Raw genomic sequence first — 23,679 nt, 5'->3', positions numbered from 1 at the left:
CACATTGCAATTCTGCTTTATATTCAGATTTCCTGTATTGCTACATTAAAGAACAAACAATACTCTGAATTCTGCATTTCATGGTAAATTATTTGGTCCCTGCCTCTTCAAAGACTTGATTTTAATTTCAAGTGTGCTACCTTAATAGGATAAGTATCTGAAGTTGAGCAGGTATGTAAGTCTTTGTAGGAGTGAGGTCTTTTTATCAATCCCTTGCAGGAAATGTACTGATACGTTCGTTTTATTTCTCCCAACCCTGTCCTCTTTGAAGCTCTGCAGAGGCTGACACTTGACTGGAGACAATCTCCAAAACTGCACTGTAGAAACTCTCGACTGCACATTTTGTTTCTGAACTTGTCAAAGATTGTGATCCTTTTATGGCTCAGTGCTGTGAATCGCTCTGCAGCCCTCCTTCCAGTAGGTGTTGAAAGTGTGAAGTTTACATACAGGGTAGGGTATTTGATGTGGGATTTTCAAGCATGTGGAGTAATACATGAGTACTAGTCGCATTTGCCTTTGTTGGTGACTGTGCTTCTAAACTGCTTCAGGTGTTTTGAAAGTCCTACCCCGAAAAAGGAGACTAAGCTTGCTGCTTGAAGGGGGAAGAATATTAAAACAGTTTCTCTAGTACAGACCCGCTTAATGAATGCATTTGATATCTAGTCCTTTACCTGCACAGCTGGATTCTTGCTTCTGCCCAGAACCGACTGTCGTTTGAGGCTTTAGCTTAATCTTTAATGCATATGACTGTCATGCTAATATAACTTTAATAAAAATTACTAGGTAGCACTTTGAACTCCTTCAGTCTAATTTAGTGTTAATCCACTTGATTACTAGAAAAGAAAAGATCTTGCTGTAGTTCTGATCCTTTCTTTCAAATACATCCAGCCGTGACTTTTATAAATACATATTTTCAGACAGTCATTTAGCCACTCTTGCATAGATAAGAAACGAAAACTGCATTAGTCATCTCGACAAAGAATAAATTGACTTCTTTTGGTTCACTATCTGAATATCTGTTGTGTGATGGCTTAAGAACATTCCTTGTTTATTGATAGTGCATTTAGACCTAGATATTAATGTCTTGGCTTAAATACTATTTTTTTTTTCTTAATACATTCAGGAAGGCTAATGTTACTGAATAGGAATGTGGAGGAGGTAGTGTGGGTAATTCAAGCAAGTTTAGTCAGCACTTACAAGATTCTTGAAATGTTTCTTGATGTCCTACAGAACTGTTAACATCTGCACGGCTTGTGAGAAGAGCCACATTTATTACAGCTGTATGCTAGCTAGAATGCAAAAGAAAAGGGGGTGGTGGATCAGAGTTAAGAATGAAGCAGCTGGCTTTCAGTACAGAGATTTATCATTTTATTCTCATTACAAACCAACAGTAAACTTGGACTTTTTTGCATCAGCTTCTTTGAGATGGCAAGTTCAAGGCTTGGGCGTTTAGCTATCGGTAAGTATAGTCCAACAAAATACACACAGTTTAAAAGAAAACAAAGCTTTTAGATAAATAATCACAAGTGAAGTTCAGCGTTTCAAGGAGTTATTCTAGTATGACAGAACACGATGCAGAGCATGTGTTCAAAGTCTACATTTGAGATGGTAAAAAAAAAAAAAGAAAGATTTTTTTAAACAATAAGAAAAAGAAACAGAAGTAGTGGGGGAGTAATAAATGAGAACACTGCTGGCTCTCTGCAGAACCAAGGAGGTCATACCGCTTCTTGTCCCCATTCTTGTCAGGTTTGGGGTCGCTGGAGGAAAGGAAGGTATGTCGAGAGCCTCCTGAGATCTCAGGCCTGACTGAATGGTGTAATAGTACCTCAGTGTGTTTGTTTCACCTCTTCTTTTCTCTCTTTTTGTGCTAGAAGAGAAAGTGAGGGAAGAACAATCGGTATCAGAATCCCAGTTTGTTTCACTCTTTCCTGTAAAAAAAATCACATACATGTTTCCAGAATTAGGGTGGTTTTTTGTCCAAGTTTGGTTCTCCCCTCACCCATTTCTTTCTCAGCCGTTGAGACAGATTTAAATCCAAGCTACGCCCGTATTGTAGCTACTTGTAAGTCGTCACAATCTTTTTTTGTTTCAATTAAGATCAAAGATTTTTATAGTTTTGTTTTCTCATTTATCTATTTGATATGAATGAAAGCTGGTATTTCTTTTATTTCCTCTGGTTAATCTAGCTTGGTGTGCTTGCTCTTACCTTTTTCCCCTGCACATTTTAAGTGAACCAATCCTGGTTTCCTCTGTTAACTTTACAATGTGCCCAAGCCATTCGCAGTGGGAGTGCCAGGATCTGTTTCTGTGTCTCCTATTGCTTCTTAACAACCTCAGCAACTGAGGAAACTGCACGTCTACGCTCCTGTCCTTTATTGCTCTCCTTAAATGGTGGTTCTGAATCATTTTCTAATATTTTCTAATACAAAGCCTATTGCGTGCTCACTTGTAACGAAGGCACAAACAGCTACCCATTAAGGAACAGGGCCAATAAGGACTGTTGTGATGAAAAGCATCCTTTTTTTTGCAAGAACTCTTCTAAAGAGTTGGTTGAGGTGTCTTTATCTACTCAGATGTTTCTGCTGTTCATACTGTGATCTATAACAGATATCCACTTTGATAATCTACTATGCTTTTTATTCCTTCTGACTGTAGACTTTTCGCTGTTACACTCATCATCATTTAATTTTATCATGTGGCATTGTAAGAGCTCTAACGTACAATTACTGCCTCCTCTTCTTTCCATTCTCCTGACACCAGAGCACAGGCAAAAGCAAATTTTTTAACATTTCAGTAACAAAAATGACTGCATTTGATTAATCAGTGTTCATCACCTCATAACTTCTGAAGCAATGTTTTTAGTTTCTGAAAGTTTATTTCCACTCAGTCTTGTGGAAACATGTTTTATCTTAATTTTGTGCAGATTGTTGGCATTGAACAGAATTATGTGCAATACCAAGTAACTATGTAAGTCAGCGCTCATAATCACCTTTGGAAATGACCTGTTAAGTTTCTAATAGGTCATTTGTATGCACAGTTACTGAAGCTACTTGCTCTGTTGCAATAATTATGAAAAAGATAATGGATAGGAACTCATTTGAGGACGATTATTCTTGTTAACTGTTTAGCATTTTGTCCAGGTACTCCTATTTTTCCTGTTTTAAATTTTTCCTTTCATAATTCCAGAATTTGCCTTGGATAGTTGTTGCAGTTCAGCAGTTCTTTATTTCTTCATATCCCAAGCAATTTAAAATCTACTGGGCAACTACGGATGTGTTTTATATCTTCTATTCCAAGCGAAGACCATAAAGAAATACGTCCTCACAGGAGATCCCAGTGCAATCTCTATGCTTTTGAATTGTCTCTGCCAGTGGGATTTAGCTTTCTTAATATGTATGTGGTGCCAGAAGGATGTTTATAAAGATCTATGTGAACCACTCTGTTTTTTGGTGTTGGTTTTTTTTTTTTTTTTTTTTAAATTTTTGCCCTACTTGCCATTTGATCTCTTTGACTGATTAGAGGCGTGAAGAAAAACTTGGGTTTTGTTTGGTTCTCTGTATTTTGCCGCAAAAAAAAAGGTGTTAAATTTTGGTGGGTTATTTTCAAATTCACATATGATCACATGGCTATAATTGTGTGAGCACGATCTCGGTTTGTATGACTGGATATAGTGTGCGATTGTTGGCATGCTGCTGCCTGATGTGCTGCCTGCTGCAATTTCACTTTTTGAGTATTTCATACAGAAAGCCCATCTCCAAACCAGGATTTGGGATGGGGGTGTAAGTTAAGGGCGGGGGGAACATCTGACTTGTTTGGCTGAGGTAGATAGGTGACAAAAGGAGGCACTGAAAATGGTCTTCTGTTGCAGCCAGTACTATCCAGTTCTTTTTTTGAGGGAGAAATGTTTAGAGCCAAAATTTAGTGACAAATACATAATATTCTGTTACATACTGTGGAAACAGAATAGTACATACCGATGTATACATATACAGTATCATAAACTTTCCTTCCTATATAGCATGGCTGAGGCTAACTTTTGACACTGGAAAGAACTTTCCTTAAAGCATTGTCCTTTAAGTTTCTGAGTACAGCGCCATTTATTTTGAATTTTCTGCGTGGAAAGGGAGGTTTTTCCCTGTGCGGCTCCACAATATCAGCTCCCTCTGGTGGTCAGCAGCCACCTGGAAAAATTTCCAGTGACTTTGCCAAGGCATGCTCCCAGCCAGGCGATATTTCTTGCTGTGTACCCTTTTATCTGACACTCTGGTCCTGCCTGGGAACACTGAAGGTGCTATCCTGGGGCTGCTGCCACCTGAAGGGAAGGGGTTGCCCTCTCAACCACCCTCTGCCCTGCCACAAAGTTTCTTTCCTCCTGTTGAATATTCTTCCTTTTCTCATAAAAATGGCTCCTCTTCTGGTTAATCCGCTTCTCAGTGAAGCTAAGTGTGTATATCTAAGTAGATTCAAAGCCAAATGTAGGGTGTTCCCATAGCATGGAGAGAGTTAAATCTGCTGTTCATAACATTCTTTTCATGTACATGAGATTGTTCTCATGTACAAGAAAACGTACTGTACTACCAAGGGTTAAGTGCATCCACATTGAACATTGAGAGTTCAAACACATCAGAGGTCTTTATACATTGTCAATATTTCTCTTGCACTTGTAGCATTGAGTGGTTTCTCTGGTCGCTGACACTTCTCGCCCTGCAGTTTCCCCTCCCATTTAACACTCGCTTCAGTGTAATTGAAGACTATTTCTTTCTTACAATTTTCTACAGCAGAATGAAAAAAAAAATCACAGTAAGTATTTTGATATACAAAATTAAATAAGTAAAATGATTAAATACATGGGACCAGTTAGGTCAATTAGATATTCACAAGTCCACGGGCCCTGATGGGATGCACCCGAGAGTGCTGAGGGAGCTGGCAGAGGTCATTGCTGGGCCACTCTCCACCATCTTTGAAAGGTCGTGGAGAACAGGCGAGGTGCCTGAGGACTGGAGGAAAGCCAATGTCACTCCGGTCTTCAAAAAGGGCAAGAAGGAGGACCCGGGGAACTACAGGCCAGTCAGCCTTACCTCCATCCCTGGAAAGATGATGGAACAGATGATCCTCCACATGCCTGGAGATGACAGGGCGTCATCTCCAGGCATGTGGAGGAAAAGAAGGCTATCAGAAGTGCTCAGCATGGATTCACCAAGGGGAAATCATGCCTGACTAATCTGATAGCCTTCTTTGATGGTGTGACTGGATGGATAGATGAGGGAAGAGCGGTAGATGTGGTCTACCTTGACTTCAGCAAGGCGTTCGACACAGTCTCCCACAGCATCCTCATAAGGAAGCTTAGGAAGAGTGGGTTAGATGAATGGACAGTAAGGTGGATAGAAAACTGGTTGTAAGACAGAGCTCAGAAGGTTGTGGTTAGGGGCGCAGAGTCTAGTTGGAGGTCAGTGACGAGTGGTGTTCCCCAGGGGTCAGTACTGGGTCCAGTCCTGTTCAATATATTCATCAACGACTTGGATGAGGGGATAGAGTGCACCCTCAGCAAGTTTGCTGATGATACAAAGCTGAGAGGGGTGGCTGACACACCAGAAGGCTGTGCCACCATACAGAGAGACCTGGACAGGCTGGAGAGTTGGGCGGAGAGGAATCTTATGAAATTCAATAAGGGCAAGTGTAGGGTGCTGCACCTGGGGAGGAATAACCCCATGCAGCAGTACAGGCTGGGGGCTGACCTGCTGGAGAGCAGCTCTGTAGAAAGAGACCTGGGAGTCCTGGTGGACAACAGGATGACCATGAGCCAGCAATGTGCCCTTGTGGCCAAGAAGGCCAATGGCATCCTGGGGTGCATCAAGAGTGTGGCCAGCAGGTCAAGGGAGGTCATCCTCCCCCTCTACTCTGCCCTGGTGAGGCCGCACCTGGAGTATTGTGTCCAGTTCTGGGCTCCCCAGCTCAAGAAGGACAGGGAACTGCTGGAGAGGGTGCAGCATAGGGCTACCAAGATGATTAGGGGACTGGAACACCTCTCTTATGAAGAAAGACTGAGGGAATTGGGTCTCTTTAGTCTGGAAAAAAGACGGTTGAGGGGGGACCTGATCAATGCTTATAAATACTTAAAGGGTGGGTGCCAGGAGGATGGGGCCAGGCTCTTTTCGGTGGTGCCTGGTGACAGGACAAGAGGTAACAGGCACAAACTTGAGTATAGGAAGTTCCACCTAAACATGAGGAGGAACTTCTTTACCTTGAGGGTGGTAGAGCACTGGAACAGGCTGCCCAGGGAGGTGGTGGAGTCTCCATCTCTGGAGACATTAAAAACCCGCCTGGATGCGTTCCTGTGCAACCTGCTCTGAGGTGTCCCTGCTCTGGCAGGGGGGTTGGACTAGACGATCTCCAGAGGTCCCTTCCAACCCTATGATTCTATGTATGGGTGTGCGTGCACATACACGCACATGTACACATATGTGCACATATGTAGAAGTAGGCCATGGGAGCTCTGCTGATCCACATAGGTCAATATTAAATTGCTGTGTTGGAATAGCTGGTTTAGCTGCCTTGATGAAAATGAGGTTCTATAAATATAAAAACCTTTGGGTTTATGTATTTGTGGGGGAAAAAATACATTTATTTTTTCAATTCAGGCTTCAGCTCTATGATTTTCTTTTTTGTTGGGGTGGGTTTTTTTGTTATGTTTGATATTTAAAATTAAAAACAAAGGGAAGCTGCTTTAAAAGAACGAAGTTTTAAGTTTTATTGTGCAAGACTAAGACCGCTGTGATGCTTTAAGGTCCAGAAACGTTGCGTGTAATTGTATGCCCTGTGAGTGGTCTCATTAGTTTACCTACAGCTGTTTTCAGTATCTATAGTTAGGGACATATTCCTGAGTGTTTCTGGGGCTGGGGACTGCCTGGCTAACGCAGCACCTCTCCTCCTGGGTGAGCTAACCTGATTTCTGTGCCAGTGTGAATTTGTGTGGATTCACTGGCTCCAGAAGGGATATTAGTCATGTTTTGCATTTATTTGTTAGTCTGATTTTCACAACATACACAAGTTTCTTCCTTTCCCTCTTTCTTTACATCCTTACATCATGTCATATTAACATTTACGTATGCAAGTGATATATTAGACCACACAATTGATTTGAAATATACTTTTGTTTTCGCTAATGGCAACATTTGTTTTGCTTGTGAGCTTATTTGTCAGTAAGTAATCTTACCTCATCTATGAAAGTATTTGAGATGGAGGGGTCTTAATTTCATGTGAAGTTTCTGAGGATCTCTTTCCCCAGTCCCACCTCCCCACTGCTGCTTTCAGGTGCGATCCAGTGCCCAAAATAAAAGACATTTGGTGTGACATGCAGCATCAAGGAGGAGCTGACTTGTAACTAATAATGAGTATTTTCTCACACTATGTCTAGACAGTCAGTCATGTAAACACAAGATGTCTTTAATGGCATCATCTGATGATGTGAAATGATAGTCTATATTTCGACAAATGCCAGAGTACTGATTAGGGTAATAAATTGCACTACTGGAATATTGTCAGTGTATAATACCAAGACAGGAGAAAAGCGTAGTTTCACTTTTCTGTTGCTGGTAGTGGCACTAAGTAACAGTGGCAGCACCTGAGTGAGAGTTTTTGGGGAAATATGTTTCAGTACATATTTTTCGTTGGTGGATTAATACCTGTCTTGGCTGGCTGAATGGAAAGCAAGGATTTAGTATGTCTGGTGACTGAGGAGCACGGATTCTCATGTACACCAGCCACACTGCTACAGCGCTCTGAACGCCTCTGGTTCTCACGAGGCGCAGAGGTCCTAGACCTACACAGGAATATTTATACCATCTGGCTTAGCAGCCTTAGGAATTAATAAATTAGAGGTTCTAATTCTTCTTTTCACTGATTATGTGGGGAGTCTAGTCTGCTAATTTAGCTGTCTGCCTTAGATGGGAGAAATTAGCAGCCTTCCTTGGACTGGAGTTGGGAGGGAGTTTGGCCAGCTGTGCTTTCTGTCTTATAAGTAAGGTCTCACTCCCCAGGCTTACACATTTGGCCTAACAGAACAAACTTTTCATCATTTGAAACACCACAGGGAGGAATTGGATTCTTGGATGGGTAAGACTGTGCAGTCTGATAGAGTGAGATTTGGGAGCTTGATCCACGAGGTGAGGAGCAGTCTGGCCCAGACTGGCCAACACCACTCCACACCGTAGAGGTTCTTGACTTGTCCGTGACAAATTCCAGTTTAAAAACAAGCAAAGCCAGATGTATATCCATTACCTTCTTCGTAGTCCCTATGTCATCTCTTCAGATGTCTAACCATGGAAAATATAAGCTCCTACACTCGTGTTTGATTCTTTTTGAGCTTAAAGGACTTCTGGCATGTTTTGTAAATATAAGTGATGCCTTTTAAAAGTACAGCCATAATAACTTTTTTGCTGGCAGAGTAATTTAATACCTAAAGTTGTCCTGAATCAAAATAAGTTATTTTAGATTATTTTATCTAGTCTGTATTGGAAACTTCAGTTCTAATTAAATCTAATGTAATACTGGTATTAGTACTCTCTTAGGACTTTTCTAAAATGGGTACAGCTATGCTTTACACTTTGTGCAAGCTCATTAAAAATAAAGGAGTTCATATTTATTTTGTTTCAGACTTCTAGCTATGTGTAACAAACTACTGTTAATTTAGGACTGTACAAACTTTGGATTAAAACATAAATATGCTTCTGGAGAGCAAGTTTGGAAATTTTACTTGGCGTTGGTAGAGAAAATGTTCTTTCTTCTGGTGGGAAGGGTGTGTGCTATGTGTAGTTGAGTACGTAAGAGCATGCAAACAATGCCAATTTGATGCTGATGGCATTTGAAGTTCTTGGATATCAGTCCAACTTCATCTGTAGTTTGTCAAGTAACAGGCAATCCTGACAAGGGTAGGTCTTCCAGAGAAGATGGTACAAAAAGGAAACAAATGACTGGTCAGGGAGCTTTTGGGAAGTCGCATCTGAAAACACCCCAGTGGTACAGGAGAAGTGAAGGGAATGATTGCTTATGTGGAGGGGTTATCAACTCCGTAGCTTGTAGGAGTGGCCAGGGAGTGGATTTGGCTGCTGGTTGATCTGATTGTTCTTCAGTTCTTCATGCTGGAAGTGGTGGGCACCTTTTCTTCACTTCACTTGGGCCTCCCCGTTCAGTAAGCTGGTTTAGGAATAGCAGTAATAGCTCCTGTGACACGAAAGAAAACCACTCAAAAAACACATTTCTTCATTTGGTAACTTGTCAACAAAATGATGTAGAAAAGGACCTGGAAACAATATAAATAGGAAAATAGTATTTTAGTAATGATTGTGGGTCTGTTTGCTTATTGACAGCACTAGTTATTCATACATAGAGGCATTTTCAAGATGCTTGGTGGGATATTTAGGATAAATCCACATTGTCTTCGCCTTTGTTACAGGCCAGCTGGTAGGTATTCAGACATGACAAGGGAACTTGGAGACTTTATTTTCTGGAGTCTTATGGCAGCTGCCACAATTTGGCCCTTATTTTGCTTGTCTGTTCTTGCTGAAGTATTTTATAAACCGTTATAGCAGTAGTAGATGTAGATCTAGATCTAGAATGTATTTGTCTTCGTTGCACTGCTTTGTATGTTCAAACAATTTTACATGGTAAAATTTGCAAAGCCAGGAAGGGGGAAGGAGAAAAGAGGTGGTTAAAAAAAGAAAGTGCAATTCTGATAGGAGTCAGTTTTTAATTATTAAATAACTGAAAGTGAATTTATGATAGTTTTGAAACTGTCAAAACATGTCAGATTGATAAATGAGAGGAAAAAGATTATTTTTCTATTTTTTTCCCTCTTTTTAAATGAAATTATATGGTAAGACAAGTTTATTTCCTTCAGGAGAAAATAATATGTCCAAGCAAAGCAAGCCATAACGTTTTTGTCTCAACTCTAAGGCTGAACTCATGCATTGCTTGTTTTATAATATGTGTAACTATCTGGCCTTCAGCTGCTAAGCCATGAGAGTGGGACACATTTTTTTGCCAGTCAGCACCTCTCACCGTAGAGAACTGAAACGAAAGAGAGTGCTTCTGCTTTTTCAGTTGATTGTCATGATGGTGGTAGGAGCAGTCAAGGTACCATTATGGATGAAGAACATGACGCAAAGCACTGTCTGTCATTCAGCTAGTTTACATGATCCATTCCTGCCAAAACCGGGAAACAGTAGCGCAAAAATCCCTTTCAGCTTTTGGGAGACAGAGTGGAGATTGCATTATTCTCAAGCCTTTTTTTAGCACATCTGAAGAAAGCTCTGATAACTTAGCCTGAGATAACTTCAGTGAACTCCCTGGATGCAGAATTTCTTCTAGCTCCTGCATATTAAATGAGAAGAAATGGGTAAACTGAGCATGCTTTCATTTATTCTCAAGAATAGCTGGTGATATGAAACATTCAACTCTCTGAGCAGAGGAGAACCAAGATAAGACTACAGCAAAGTTGTGATACTGCTTTTGCAAAAGGGTCATCTTCAGTATGTGAGCTTCGTACCCGAAGTGCTAAAAAGGCAATGAAACGTTATGTCGTCTTGAAAACTTTGCTGTGCACGTCCATCGCTCGCCCCACATGCATTCTCATTCCAGGTGGATAAAGCTTGCGGGGGTAATGTTTTGTGACAAAAGATGGAGTCTGAGTGTCTGAGCTGCTTTCTGATACTGCTCTTCTTTAAATCACCTAGGGGAGTAAAAGTTCTCCATTGGGGAACTGGAAACCGGGTGATACTCTCTTTTTAGGCCAATAATGTGACTGCATCTGGTGCTGAAAGAAAGTTGTGTATATTATTCCTGTCTGAGATCAGTTGTTTATAGCACAAAAACATCCATTGTGTTTAGGTCCTTGTTTATTCATTAAGCAAAAGTCAAAAGGGCCAAGAGACAAATGGAATGAAGACTGGACCGGCCTCAAACAAGTCTGAGGAATGCTTGGCTGGGAGAGGGTCTGCAGTCGTGTTGTCCAAACGTCATGTTTTGAGGCTGCATCATAGGACTACCAGTTTTTCCCACGTGTGCAGTACATGGGGTGGGTAGGCTTTACCGTATATATCAGGCCTATACCAGGCACTCTTGAACACGTCCTTTCAACCGAGACAGATACCTTGTAATGTTGTCCTGTTCTGCGTAGTAGCAAGTCTGAGAGTCAGGAGTTGTGGGCCGCCACAAACACTGCCTTGTAACGTTCCTGTGTGGCTTGGCCAAATCTGGAGGAGGGAAGGTTCTTTACTGACTGTAGCATGATAGCATTATGGATGGAAGAGCTATCTAATTTGTCCTCTTAGATGGACTTTTGGGTTTCTGTCTCCCAGTTTGTCACCAGTGTGACTCACAACCTGTAGTTACCTGCTTGCAAATGCTATGCCGTCCCTCTCAAAATCATCAAAATTAGTCCAATGCCATCTAGGTAGCCATCATCAGTATTACATCCCACAGATTTAGGTCTCAATTCATATAATTTGGGTGGCGGGGGTGGGTTCTAATCCCAATGTGTCATATGCAGGGTTTGTACTTTCTGTGAATTTAAAGGAAAAAAGACAATGGACTTTTTTAATTAGGCAGTTTTTATTTTTATTTTTAATGTGTTGGCACAGAAGTAGTAAGTACTGTGCAATCAATATAGAGTGTCTTTTAAGAATCTTTCATGCCTGAATATACATCTGGAACTGTTTGCACTAACTAAAAGTAAAATAAATGCCACAGCATATTATACCATACTTTTTTTCATTTAAAAAAGGAAATTGAAAACACACCACTCCTCGAAATGCTTGACATTGAATTGGCTATTGAAATGGTATCAGCAAAGTATTTATATATTCCATATTTTGTTCCATACATCAGCTTTCCTTGATGCGTTAGACTTGGAAGGGTGCCACGTGAGCTGAAATGTTGCCATATATGAAAGACCGCCTTGTTTTAAAAATGGACTAAATCTTTTAGGATACAGGAAGTAAATCAGTTTGAATACATGCACATCTCTCTTTGCCCCTGCTCCTGCATATTTTACTTTGTCTCTTCCCTATTTGTCTTCAGAAGCTGGCTGTGCTTATGGTAAATATCAGTATTCACCTAACAGCTAAATATAGTGATAAAAATAATTCCTACCATAAAAAACTGAATGAATGACAAAAACAGTATAGTTTCATGAACCGAGAAATCCACAGAAGAAATATCATAATTTAAAGTTGGTTTTACAACATTCTTTAATTTAAAATGGAGAAAATACTTCTGTGGTAAAATCACAGTTCTTCACTCTGTGCTGTAAAAGAGATTCAAGAATGTATATTTCAAAATGTTTTTGTTATTTTTTTTTTAAATAAAAAATATAATCCAAAGCAAATGGAATAGATATCTGCATACTTGAAACATACTTTCTGAATTTATTGTAAGTCTCTCACTGCACCAGAGGGTTGTGTGTATGGATTAGGACTAGACCATTATTTCACCATCTATCTCCATCCTGAATTGATTGCAGCGAAGGCTGCAGAATGAATTGCAGATGTCTCCTTTTCACTTCGGTTTGGAGGACCTCTGGTTTCAGCCCCATTTGATCCGAACTGGGATAAGGAGTGCAAATCTGTCACTGTTCAGAGGGATTTGATGGAAGAATTCTTTGCACCTGAAAGCAGTCACACTCTCTGCATACACAGCCGGTGCTCTGAAATGTGGGATGCTGCCTGTGTGAAACTTTCTGTTGTGTCCCTGCTAATTCAGGATTATTATTTGAAATATCAGAGTTAACAGATAATAACAGAAAAAAATTAATCAGAACGAGCTTTGCAAATGGGGAGTTTGTTTGACATGAAAGCATAAAGATGTTTTTGAATTCAAGAAATTAAACAATTTTAAGACATGGGTTTCCTTAAAGTTCTTCCAAATTTCAGGCAAAGTTCAGTGTATATGCTCCTCTATTATAAAACTGGAGCAAATGTACATGAAATCTTACACTGGCAGGATTTCACATGTAAAAAATACAGTTTTTCCTCTTGAGGGATTCTTTCTTCCCCTACCAAACCCTCATCACCTCTGAATGTACGGATAGCAGAGTATCCACAGAGAGTTTGTCTGAAAAATGTCTATACATAAAAGCCCTGGTGGAATAACATGCTTTAGGGGAAAGTTGGCTCATGAATACGATTTAAATACCATTTTGCCTTTAGCTTTCATATCGTCAGACTATTTTTCAACAATTAGAGTAGAAAGTGTTGGCTGTTGGGGTTTTTTGATTAAAAACATAAATGATGATCTCTAGAAGCTGGAGTTCTAGGGTATCAGACACTACGAGCTTTAGGAGTTCAGATCACAAGAACTGGTAACGCTTTTATCAGCAGTGGCTCTGCTTTGTGTTCCATCACCACTCCATCCTCTGAGAGAATCTTTCTCTTAAAAACAGAGCTGCTGAGGTTCTCTGGGGTTGCAGGTGGTGGGATGTAGGTGGGTGCAGAGCTGCTGTGGGCAGGTGCTCCCAGCCCCATAGCTCCATCCGAGGTTAGAGAACTAGCTGTAGAGGCAAGGAACAGGTAAATAAGAACAGTAAGAGCAGAATGGCTCCTGTAGGAGTTTTGCTATTAAAGAGGGTGGGAAAGTGGAATGTAGAGGCTGCAATGGAGCAGGCTGTTCTCCTGGGTGGTGTGTTGGTGGTGATGTCTTCCAAGCACACGGAAGAGCTTTGCATTTTGCATTGTACTTCTTCAAAAGCCCTTCTCCCCCCCCTCCCCTCAAGGGGACTCTCTGCTCTGACGAGATAATCTTGTACCCTGGTTAGAAGTGTTTTGAGGTGTGCTTGAAAGGAGCCTTATATCTCCTTACAGAAGGGAACCTACAGACAACCAGAGATAAATCTGTCTGCCTGCGATCGTACAGTAGCAGAGCGGGGTTTAGGGCTTTGCAAGGGGGAGAGGGAGGTTAAGCAAAGGTAAGTGGTCTGTAGAGGCTTTTTTTTTTTTTTACCCCCAAGAGCTCCAAAGAAAGGTAATTAAGGAAAAGCAAGCCTAATGTCATTAGATTTATATGAGAAGGGCAGGGGTCTGTGGATAATTTCAGTGATCTGCAAACTCGAGTGGCAGACACTGTTCGAGGGAGTAAAAACCAGTTGGATCGCGGTAGAATGGCAATCTGAAATTGGAGGGCAAAACCAATGCACTATTTCCCACGACTGTGTTCAATTTAAGTAACAAAACATTGCCAGCTTTTCGGGAAAGCCTCCCCCTCCAGTCTGAGCGAGTTTCGATCAAACCTGAACTCTGAAATGCAGCGAGGGAGGGGAGCAGGAGCCGTGCGGTTGGTTGCAGGCTCAGGATCGCTTTTACTTATCAACAGCTGAATTGGAGGATACAGGCTGTGCCTGCTCGCTGTGAGCAGCAGACTGTTAGAGGAGTTCGATTTCTCTCACTCCTTCCACCCACCTCCATCTCCTCTGTGCCTGTGTCTGCGCTCCCACATGCTTCAAATCTGTGTACCTGGACTGCCTTCCTTAACAGTTCAATGTGAGTGTTAGCAGAATGAAAACCAGATGGACCAGCAGTTCCCACTGTTATCTCCCCACCAGCTCTGGCAAGCCTCCCTTTCTCTCTCCTTTCTTGGCATGGCAGAAATATTTGCCTTTATTTAGGAGGGCTTGGGCTCACTGCTGTGCCTCTTTCCCTCTGTTGCAACATGAGCTGAAAGCTATTTATTCCCTTGTTGCTGAGGTTGGTTGAGGTGAGTGCAAGATGAATTCGGCTATTAAGGAAGCAATTAACATTTCAAGGCGAGTTTTCATAGTTCTTTATGTTAAAGGAATAGCTTGTTGAAGATACAGATTTAACTGTTTTAGTATAGCGATATGGAAGGGAAATTTGTAAGGAATATGTTTGAAAACCTGCTTTTGTTTTCCGGCATGTAATCATTTACTGTTGCTTGATTTGCAAATCAAACCTCACCTGTTTGTTTAGCAGCCTTAATATTTAAGCTAATAATTTTGGATACTGTTCCCTACACAGCTGAAGTTTACTAACCTTAGATCAACGCTACAGTTCCTGTATACTGTATCTGTATTTCCCTTATCCTGTTCTGGGGGTGTTTCACTGCTCATCTGCCCCAAACTTGTCTCTAAATTCTGTATGAATGACTCCCTTTCCTTGAGAACTGAAGCATCATCTGTAGGCACTTCTGTAAAGGGTGAAGATGGCTTCCCTAATTGCAGTACCTGACACACTGCATCTCTGGGGCATACTTCCTCAGTTTCAGGCAGCTAAATATTGGTATCTATTATGCATTGTTAATCTTTGTGAGGGGGTTTTGTTGTTGTTGGGTTTTTTGTTTGTTTGTCTGTTTTTTTTTTTTTTTTCTTTCTGATAATTAAGTGTTCTCATAATTTAGTATTTTCGGGCTCATTTAAACATACCTTTCCCTTGTTAGATGTGTGCATTGCATTTAATTTCTCTTTGTGTCTCTCAGGGCAAATTTCAGGTATGATTCTTTGGTTGAAGTTTGTATGTTGTTAGTAAGAACAAGGAAAGCACGCTGCAAGGTGGAGTGATGTAGAACGTGACGGACTTTGCTATTGTCTTGAATTAAAACCACAGACTTACATGCTTACCCATTAGCAGGAACACTTACTCGCTTTGCAAAATAGTCTAATGGAGTTCAGGAAGACCTGTATAGAATACTGTATAAAATAAAGAACACCCCCGCCCCCAAAGAAGGGATGGAAGAATTTAACTTATGCCCATTAAAAGCTAAACTTGATCTTACTCATCTTTACTCAAGGTGTCTTGCTAAACTCCTGGCATGAGTAAGGAAGCCTTAATTTTGTTTTCAGTTGGTAAATGTCATGTTTTGCCCATTCTCTATAAATGAAACATAAGGGTTTGGATGGGTATTTTTAAAATTTTAACATAGAGGTGTCAAAAAAGAAGTTGGAAAAAGAACATGCTTCTCTAGCTTCTATATCAAATACCTTGCATCTTTAGATCTTAAGTTGCAAGAGAACTCTTAGGTTTTCTGCCTGTTTTGCCTTTTGTTTGTTTTGTTTTCTTGGGGAGGTATGTTTCTACTTATCTTGCAGGTTTTGAACATTAAAGTTGTTCTTAATGTGTGAAGGCGCAAACTTAGATGCTTTTTTAAAAACAATGGTATGTATGTCTGACGATTGACTTACCATTTTGGCATGTTGCAATTATTTTGCTGGTGAAAGTAAGAATACCAAGGGCAGGGTGGTAAAGTGATTCAGGAGGTGTGCAGTATTTAACGTAAGTATCTCTCCATGATTACAAAGAGAAGTGATGAAGAGGGCAGCAGGTGTTACAAAGAAGAGACATGAAAAGAGCTGGCTTCAGCCAATATCCCACCCAATATCTCACCTGTGCTAAAGAGCTTCAGGTTTTAGTTCTGGAAGTGCTGTCGTAAGGGGATTTATTACCTTCCTGTGTCTTCGTCTGTTTTTTCCTCCTGCCTAACGTGAAAGCCTTGAAGGGAGGTGGAATTATTGCAGCTCCAGGAGTGCTTGGGAGGTAGCATCTGTACATGCTAGAAATGAAAACAAAAGATAATGCAGTACTGCTACAAATGAGGTCTTACCATCTGTGTTACACCTTCTTAAGTAAGGTTTAGATGATGTAATTTGGGAAAAGCACACTGGAGTAGATAATCAGGTGTAATCTTTTGCGGCAGATGTGAAATGGCACACTTCTTGTATTAGCTTTTAAGTTTTTGTCAAAGGGGGTGTGCTTGGGGAAATAAACCGGTGTGTTCCTGTGGTGTGTGTTGCAGATCGCACTGAGAAGCATTCCACAATGCCAGACTCACCTGTGGATGTGAAGACACAATCCAGGCTGACGCCTCCAACCATGCCACCTCCTCCCACTACCCAAGGAGCTCCAAGAACCAGTTCATTCACGCCCACAACGTGTAATTAGACTTATTTTCTTCCTTTTCTTCCATATTCTTTCTATTCTGTATGTAAGAAACCAAAATATGTGAAGGGAAACCTGCATGACATGGCAGGAGCAGCATTTGGTTGTACTGCCATAAAGTAATTAAGCAAAACTAAGATCACAATGCATTATGCAACAACAACACGTCTTTAAGGCATTGAGTCAGTCAGGTCCGAGTTGTGCTGTTAATTCACTGACAGCTTGGCCGCAGTGTCAAAGAACAGTAAGCACTGGTTTCCCATGTACTTAATGCTCAGATCAGTCTTTCTGTGAGAAGTACAGAAAACTTTCCTCTCCTCTTCTATGCCATTCTGTTGTTTCGTTCAAAGGATCCTGTTTCCTTTTGTATAGAAACTTCCATAGTAGTTCTCAGGGGGTTTTATTTATGTTTTTAAAGTGAGGGTAAGAAAGTACTTATCTTCATCCCACTTATGATTGAATGAAGAGTTCTAATTTAAGTGTTATATAATGCCTAGTTAATATTGATATAAAAACAAAAATAAAGGCCTTTTACTGTTTTATCTTGAGATTTCTATTCTGTGACCACTTCTCTAAATCACTTGGGGCTGCATCTCTGTCTCATTTTATTGATGTAAACACACAAGAAACTTTACTAGTCTTGATGGAATTACTCTGCATCCATATCAGTGTGACTGAGTTTTGAATCTGGCATGTTGTCTGGACTATTCTTTTCACAGCCATGAAATGATCCACATTTCTCTTACCAAGATTTAGCTGCAATTTTTTTGGTCTCTTTTATACTGCCTTGTAATAGTATAAACATGAGAATGTGTTTACATTTCACATTTTAAATAAAACATTTTTAGAACAGTAGAATACATATGCCTAAACAGAATGAAGGCAGCATTTTCTATTTGTCTTGCCTATGTCTGTTTAGTCCCTTTCTGTCTGTTAAATGCCTTATTTAAAATTCACCTCTATGCAGAAGGCCAGCTGGAGGCCTTTGTACTATTTATCCCAGGGAACCCTGTCCTGACAACTTACATTGAACTTAAAACAGTGAGGAGGGTTTGTGCCAGCTAGTCGCATAAACTCAAATTTAACCCAGTGACCCTGATCCTTCAACGATTTGTCTGTTTTGCTCAACTCCAGCACCTGAATTATTCTAGGACCCGTTCTGGTCTAAAGTTAAATCGTTTCTAGGTTTTTGCAGGATGGGGCTCTTAAAGATTAAGCTTTCCAGTGTGATGCACTGTGCACAGTTCAGGGTAATTTTTAGCAATCATAAAAGGAATAGGACAATGTTCTTCTTTAATCACTTTTATAATCCTGAGTGTACTCACATGATTTCTGAATGTTTGTTTATTTGATTGGGTTCAGCACTTTGGAAGCTGTGTGAACCGTAGCTGGATTGTTGGGGCTGTTTCTACGAAGACTAAAAGTCTAAAAAAGTCTGTTTTTAATTGCCTTTTATCCTGTCAGATTTTGAAGTTTGGCCTTAGTGGTTCCAGCTCGTACAGTAAACAGTCATTTCTGCTGGAGTGTCTATTACATTTATTATTACTACAGCGGGAATGCCGGTAGGCAAGGAAGATCATACTTGTTTTCTGGTCAAGAGTATGCTTGTTTTCTTTGGTTTAGATGATTAAAAACTCTTGGTATTCATTAGTTTGAAATTTTAAATGCTAAATTCTCTTTTATTAATAACATGGTTTTATTTTAGAAATGACACTTGGCAAATTCAGACATTATAGAGAAAGAGATATAATAATTAGTATGGAGTGGGCTATTGAAAAAAAAAAAAAGATAGAGAAGCTGCATTTAGGGAGTATTTCTGTATTTCTTTTGTGGGAGAAATTTTACCTGCCTTTTACACGCTACATATCTATCCTGGGTAATGAACTCTGCTGTCCTGTGCTTTCTTGATCATACCCCCAAGATCCTCTGCCTAGACCAGCCCCCTACTGGTGACTGAGTTGTTGGGGGGTGTCAGGCTAGAGCAGGACATGTTCTTATTCTTCCCAATCCTCATTTACTAAGTTCATGGTATGGTGACTTTTGGCTATGCAAGTTCCTTGCAATCACGATGTATTTGTTTAATCAGATATCTCACTCTGCTGCGGTGCTCAGAGAGCATGGCTTGGAGCTGCACGTGGAGCTGAAGTTGCTGAGGCCAGCTTCTTTCTATTCCTGCTTTTTCCACATCTAGCCCACACAGCTAGAATAGACAACCAAAAACTGGTAACAGGGTAGTGATTTAAATCTAGTAATAGGTGTCCACCCTCAAAAAGGACTTGCTGTCTAAAAATAAAGATGACTGCTGGAGTAAGTGACAAAGAGAAAGGGATGTTTAGCTTCAGACACCAGCCATTAAGAAACATTGAAAGTTCTTTAAGTCGCTAGCTGGCAATGGTTATGCTTTTAAATAGGAAGCAATTTAGACTAATACTCCTATGCATTTTTGATTGTAGACAAGTTCCTGATTTTTGATGTTGTTTTGGGATGGCTTCTGAGTGACTTCCCAAAAAGAAATCAGCAGATTTCTCGAGGGCAGTGGCCAGCTGGGTGCAGCTGCTGCTGAGTCGAGTTGTGTGCTGTGTGCCCACACCTGCCAGTGCATCAGTTGGTACATTCAGATTTTTAGGGAGCCACCCTTTTTTTTGCCATTCGCTGTCATTTTGGTGAGTCAGACTCAAACAACCTCAACAGAATGTGTTTGATTGTTGCTGTTGCAAGTAACCTGGGTGGAAAAGGATGTCCTCAGTTTGATTCTCTGCTCTCTTCTGGAGTGTGGATAAGAATCAAACTGAAACCACTGCCAAAGACTGTCTGTTGTTGTCTTCACTATGTCTGCATGAATCTTGTTGCCATAAATTTTGAACACTTAGTACTTCAGATAGTTATTCTCACAGCAGCCTTGCAACAGGAGGGGAATGCTTTCCTATCCTTTTTAGAGATATGGTATTGGCACATGAAAGCTGAGTGATTTGCTTGTGGTCTCTGAGAAGTCTTCGGAAGTCTGGTTTCGTGCCCTAGCTGCAAGGCTTCAGGCCACAGTGAGCACGGCACCATTTGTACCTGCACAAACAACTTTGTGTGCTCCATATGTTAGCAGCTAGGGTATCCGTATCAGAAAAAATAACCTTCTCATTGGGTGGTGTAAGGTTAAAACGTGAAAGTCCTGTTTTATAAACACAGCTGTCAGTTGTTTGTACAAAACACAAGTAAAAATATTCAGAGATAAACTGAGGCTTCGTGAAATATGTCTGCACATTTTTTTCTACCCCAAAGAGCAATTTTTTTGTCTTCAATCATACATGCACTCATGCTCTTTCTCTCTTTCCCTCTCTGTCTTTTTAAAATCCTCTGACAAAAGGCTGGTATTCAAATGATGCGTTTCAGGTCCAGGAGTACTTTGAGGGGGCTGTGTGAGAGGCAGCTGCTGTTACTTCCAAGCCGTACACCATTCAGTACCAGCTACTGGGAAATAGATATAAACTGCAAAGTGTCGCTCTGTCAAAAGGCTAATTATCTTTGATTGTGCATCTTAATTAATTTTGAGGTCAAGCACAGAAAACATAAGCTGATGGATTTTCCCCTCTGTCTTCTTTCTCTCTCACTCTCCCCCCCCCCCCCCCCCCCCGCACCCCCCACTATTTTATTCTCCCTTCTCTCTTTTTCTTTCAGTAACCAATGGCACTAGCCATTCACCAACAGCGTTAAATGGAGCTCCATCTCCTCCTAATGGCTTTAGCAATGGGCCATCCTCTTCCTCTTCCTCTTCTCTGGCTAACCAGCAGTTACCGCCAGCTTGTGGAGCTAGGCAACTCAGCAAACTGAAGAGATTTCTTACAACCTTACAGCAGTTTGGCAATGACATTTCACCAGAGATTGGGGAGAGAGTGCGTACCCTTGTGCTAGGACTTGTGGTAAGCAAAAAACCAATGATATAATAACTGTGATCTTTTTCCCTCTTTTATGTTTGACATGTTTATTATATAAAAGGGTGGGTCACATACACTGCATATATCATCCTTTAAGCATACGAAACATGCAAGAATGAAGTGCTGGCTCTTGCTGCTGGAGCTAACATAAGTAATTTGATTACCCGCCCATGAGTGGCGGCTATTCTCAACCAGATATAGACTTGACTCTTTTTTGCCAGTATCGTATTATGCTGTAATGATGTGAAAGGGTTTTTATTCTGTACTGGCAGCTCCACTAATGCAGACTTACCTGAAATTACATGATGTAGTAAAATATGGTTTGGCTTGCCTAGTTTAGTTGGCTGGGGAAAGGATAGTGCCCTACATATAGAGTCGCAGAATACTGGTTAAAAGGATGAGCTTAATATATGTTTGGACTGTGGTTTCACAGTGGAAAACCTTTTCTCAGTATTCATTGAACCCAACAATGAGGGACCTGAAGGTGCATTGCTGCTACTTAAGTCTCCTTATTTATAAGGTTATCTTTATGTTATTATGGCTGAATGAAAATTTCAGCTTTTTCTTACCTACATCTGTCATGTTGGGTTGCTGTTTTACAGGCCAACTGTTGTGAATCTGGCCCAGGATTCTTTTTATTCCCAGTGAAGACCTCTCTCCGCCAGACGTTGTTGTCTCCTATGCATCTCCTTTAGCAATAATTAGATGTACCAGGAAAAATGCTGTGGTGCTTTAATTTACATTTATTCTGAGCAGCTGCAGTTGCTATTGGCTTCATTTGGAGCTAAGACTGCCAGCACTGTTTAGTACTAGGGCTCAGGTGTCTTCTGCCTGTATCTTCATAAAACCCAACCTGACAGCAATGGGTGCCCCTTCACTTGAGTCTCTGTCAAAAGGAAGTTTAATGTAGGCAGTGTAACTCAGTAAATCCTACTCTCTGTTTGCTTCCATACCCAAAATGCCTGTTTAATGTGGTTTTGCTTGTCACATGGTTCTCTGTGGAAAGGGGAACTAGAAAAGTAATTAAGAGCATCTACCTGCCCTTGATTTTCAGATCAAGGGCTTGTTAATTACAGTTACAATTCTACCTCCATCTGAGCTCTGAGGAGTAAATTAGGATCTTTTCCTTGGGAATGTCCACATATCACTTATTCCCTTGGTCAACCCTGTGCAGCATGTGGTCTTCATGATTAGGCCCTCAGCTGCAAAGACATGACTTTCCTACATAGCCTAGAACATAGTAAACAAACCTCTTTATAAGTACAAGATGCAAAGTGCAGGTTTCTTCCTCAAACAACGAGGAACATGCCGTTGAAAAGTGTGTGTTTTGTTTTTTTGTTTTTTTGTTTTTTTTTTTTTTGTGTGTGTGTGTGTGTGCATTTTAATTACCACTTCTGCACTGGGAACAAAATTACGAGAGGCTCCAGTAGAAAATAATAAAAAAAAGATGTTGAGAAAAGCAGCTTTAACTGATGTTTGAAATGTGAAAGCAGTTCCATGCTTAGCACCTGAGCGCTTAAACTGTACTCTAAGCAACAGGCACTGAATGTCTGAGATGCTGGTGGTTTTCTTTGAGTATTTTAATAAGGTAATAATTTAATATGCAGCATGCTTTTCTTTGTCCTCTTATCAATATCAAGAACGAGTTATTAAGCAATTTCAGAGTGCTTTGGTTACTATTTCTCTTGCTAAGTGTTTTCATTATTTTGTCACCGAGACAGAATTTTCTTTCTCAACAGAATTCTACTTTGACAATTGAAGAATTTCATTCCAAACTGCAAGAAGCTACTAACTTCCCACTGCGACCTTTTGTCATCCCATTTTTAAAGGTATTGCACAGTTCAGTGATCTGGAAAGTATTTAAAACCGTATTCTTGCTAGGTCACAGATGTGTGTTACAGTTTTTCTTTCTAAGAGAGTCAGGAAAATGAAGAACGTTTAAGGGCTTCTTTCCATAGCTTAGTGCATGGAACTGTATTTGAATATTTAGTATAGGGAACCTTTCTGGCTATTCACAGGAACTGTCTGTTCCTTGATGATATAATCACTGTTGTTTGTGTTATATTTTTAGTTTGTAGGTATAGAAGCTTTTAAAAACTTGGTTATAAATATAATAATGCCATGTGCTTGCAAAAAGCTAAGAGTTTTGCGAACTTTGTGTGATTCAGAGTAAGGGGTTGTCAGGAATTCCTGCTACCAGCCCTTTTCTAAAGCACTGCTGATCGTTAGTACACGATGAGATTGTGACACTCTGCCATACAAGGAAAAAACTAATTACTTCCTCTGATTCCAGCCACCAGTACAAATGCGGTGTCTTAAGAAGGCTGGTGACTGTGTCCACTGGTTTATGCTTATGCACCATTTATTAGAAATTAAAGATAAAATCTCATCCAAAAGCCAATTAATAAAATAAAACACATGATGTGCAAAATAAGAATCAGGGAAGCAAAATCTTCTTTGAAGTCAGGAAGTTATTCTGCCTCTCACCTGTTGGTAACTACCTCCTCTGAACCGCTGTGATCTCTGAATGCTCGATGTTGCCTTCTCAGAGCATGTTGTATTCTGTTTTGGTTTTGCTGTGGAGATGAATTTTCCCAGAGATAAGGTACTTAGTGTTCCCATATATTTTTTTTTCCCCCATTGTCAGTGTGTGGGTGGACATTTTGCATTATTTTAGTCAGTGTGTATAAGTGTTCCCAGCTATTCTGTTGTCCTGAAGCACTAGTATCCTCAATAGGTTTGCTTTCATGTTTTTCCCCTTCTTGGTTGGCTGTGTCAGATGGGCTCTATGCAGATAGTATAGCTGTTACCTTGGT

At 40.5% G+C, this 23,679-nt stretch overlaps 1 protein-coding gene across 2 annotated transcripts in view; it reads left to right on the top strand.

Moving 5' to 3' along the window:
* The window catches only part of RUNX1T1 (RUNX1 partner transcriptional co-repressor 1), a 114,703-nt gene that overhangs the window by 48,065 nt on the left and 42,959 nt on the right, over nt 1-23,679 (top strand). For both annotated transcript variants that reach the window (XM_082498939.1, XM_082498938.1), the window contains 3 exons: nt 16,795-16,932; nt 20,607-20,848; nt 22,603-22,692. In XM_082498939.1, the coding sequence (XP_082355065.1) occupies nt 16,795-16,932; nt 20,607-20,848; nt 22,603-22,692 (470 nt within the window). The remainder of the gene's footprint in view (nt 1-16,794; nt 16,933-20,606; nt 20,849-22,602; nt 22,693-23,679) is intronic.

The sequence above is a fragment of the Vanellus vanellus genome (genome assembly GCF_965231255.1).
Source record: "Vanellus vanellus genome assembly, chromosome: 2".
NCBI classification, from domain to species: domain Eukaryota; kingdom Metazoa; phylum Chordata; class Aves; order Charadriiformes; family Charadriidae; genus Vanellus; species Vanellus vanellus.
The sequence above is the reverse complement of the archived record's forward strand: the minus strand, read 5'-3'. Positions and strand labels throughout refer to the sequence as shown.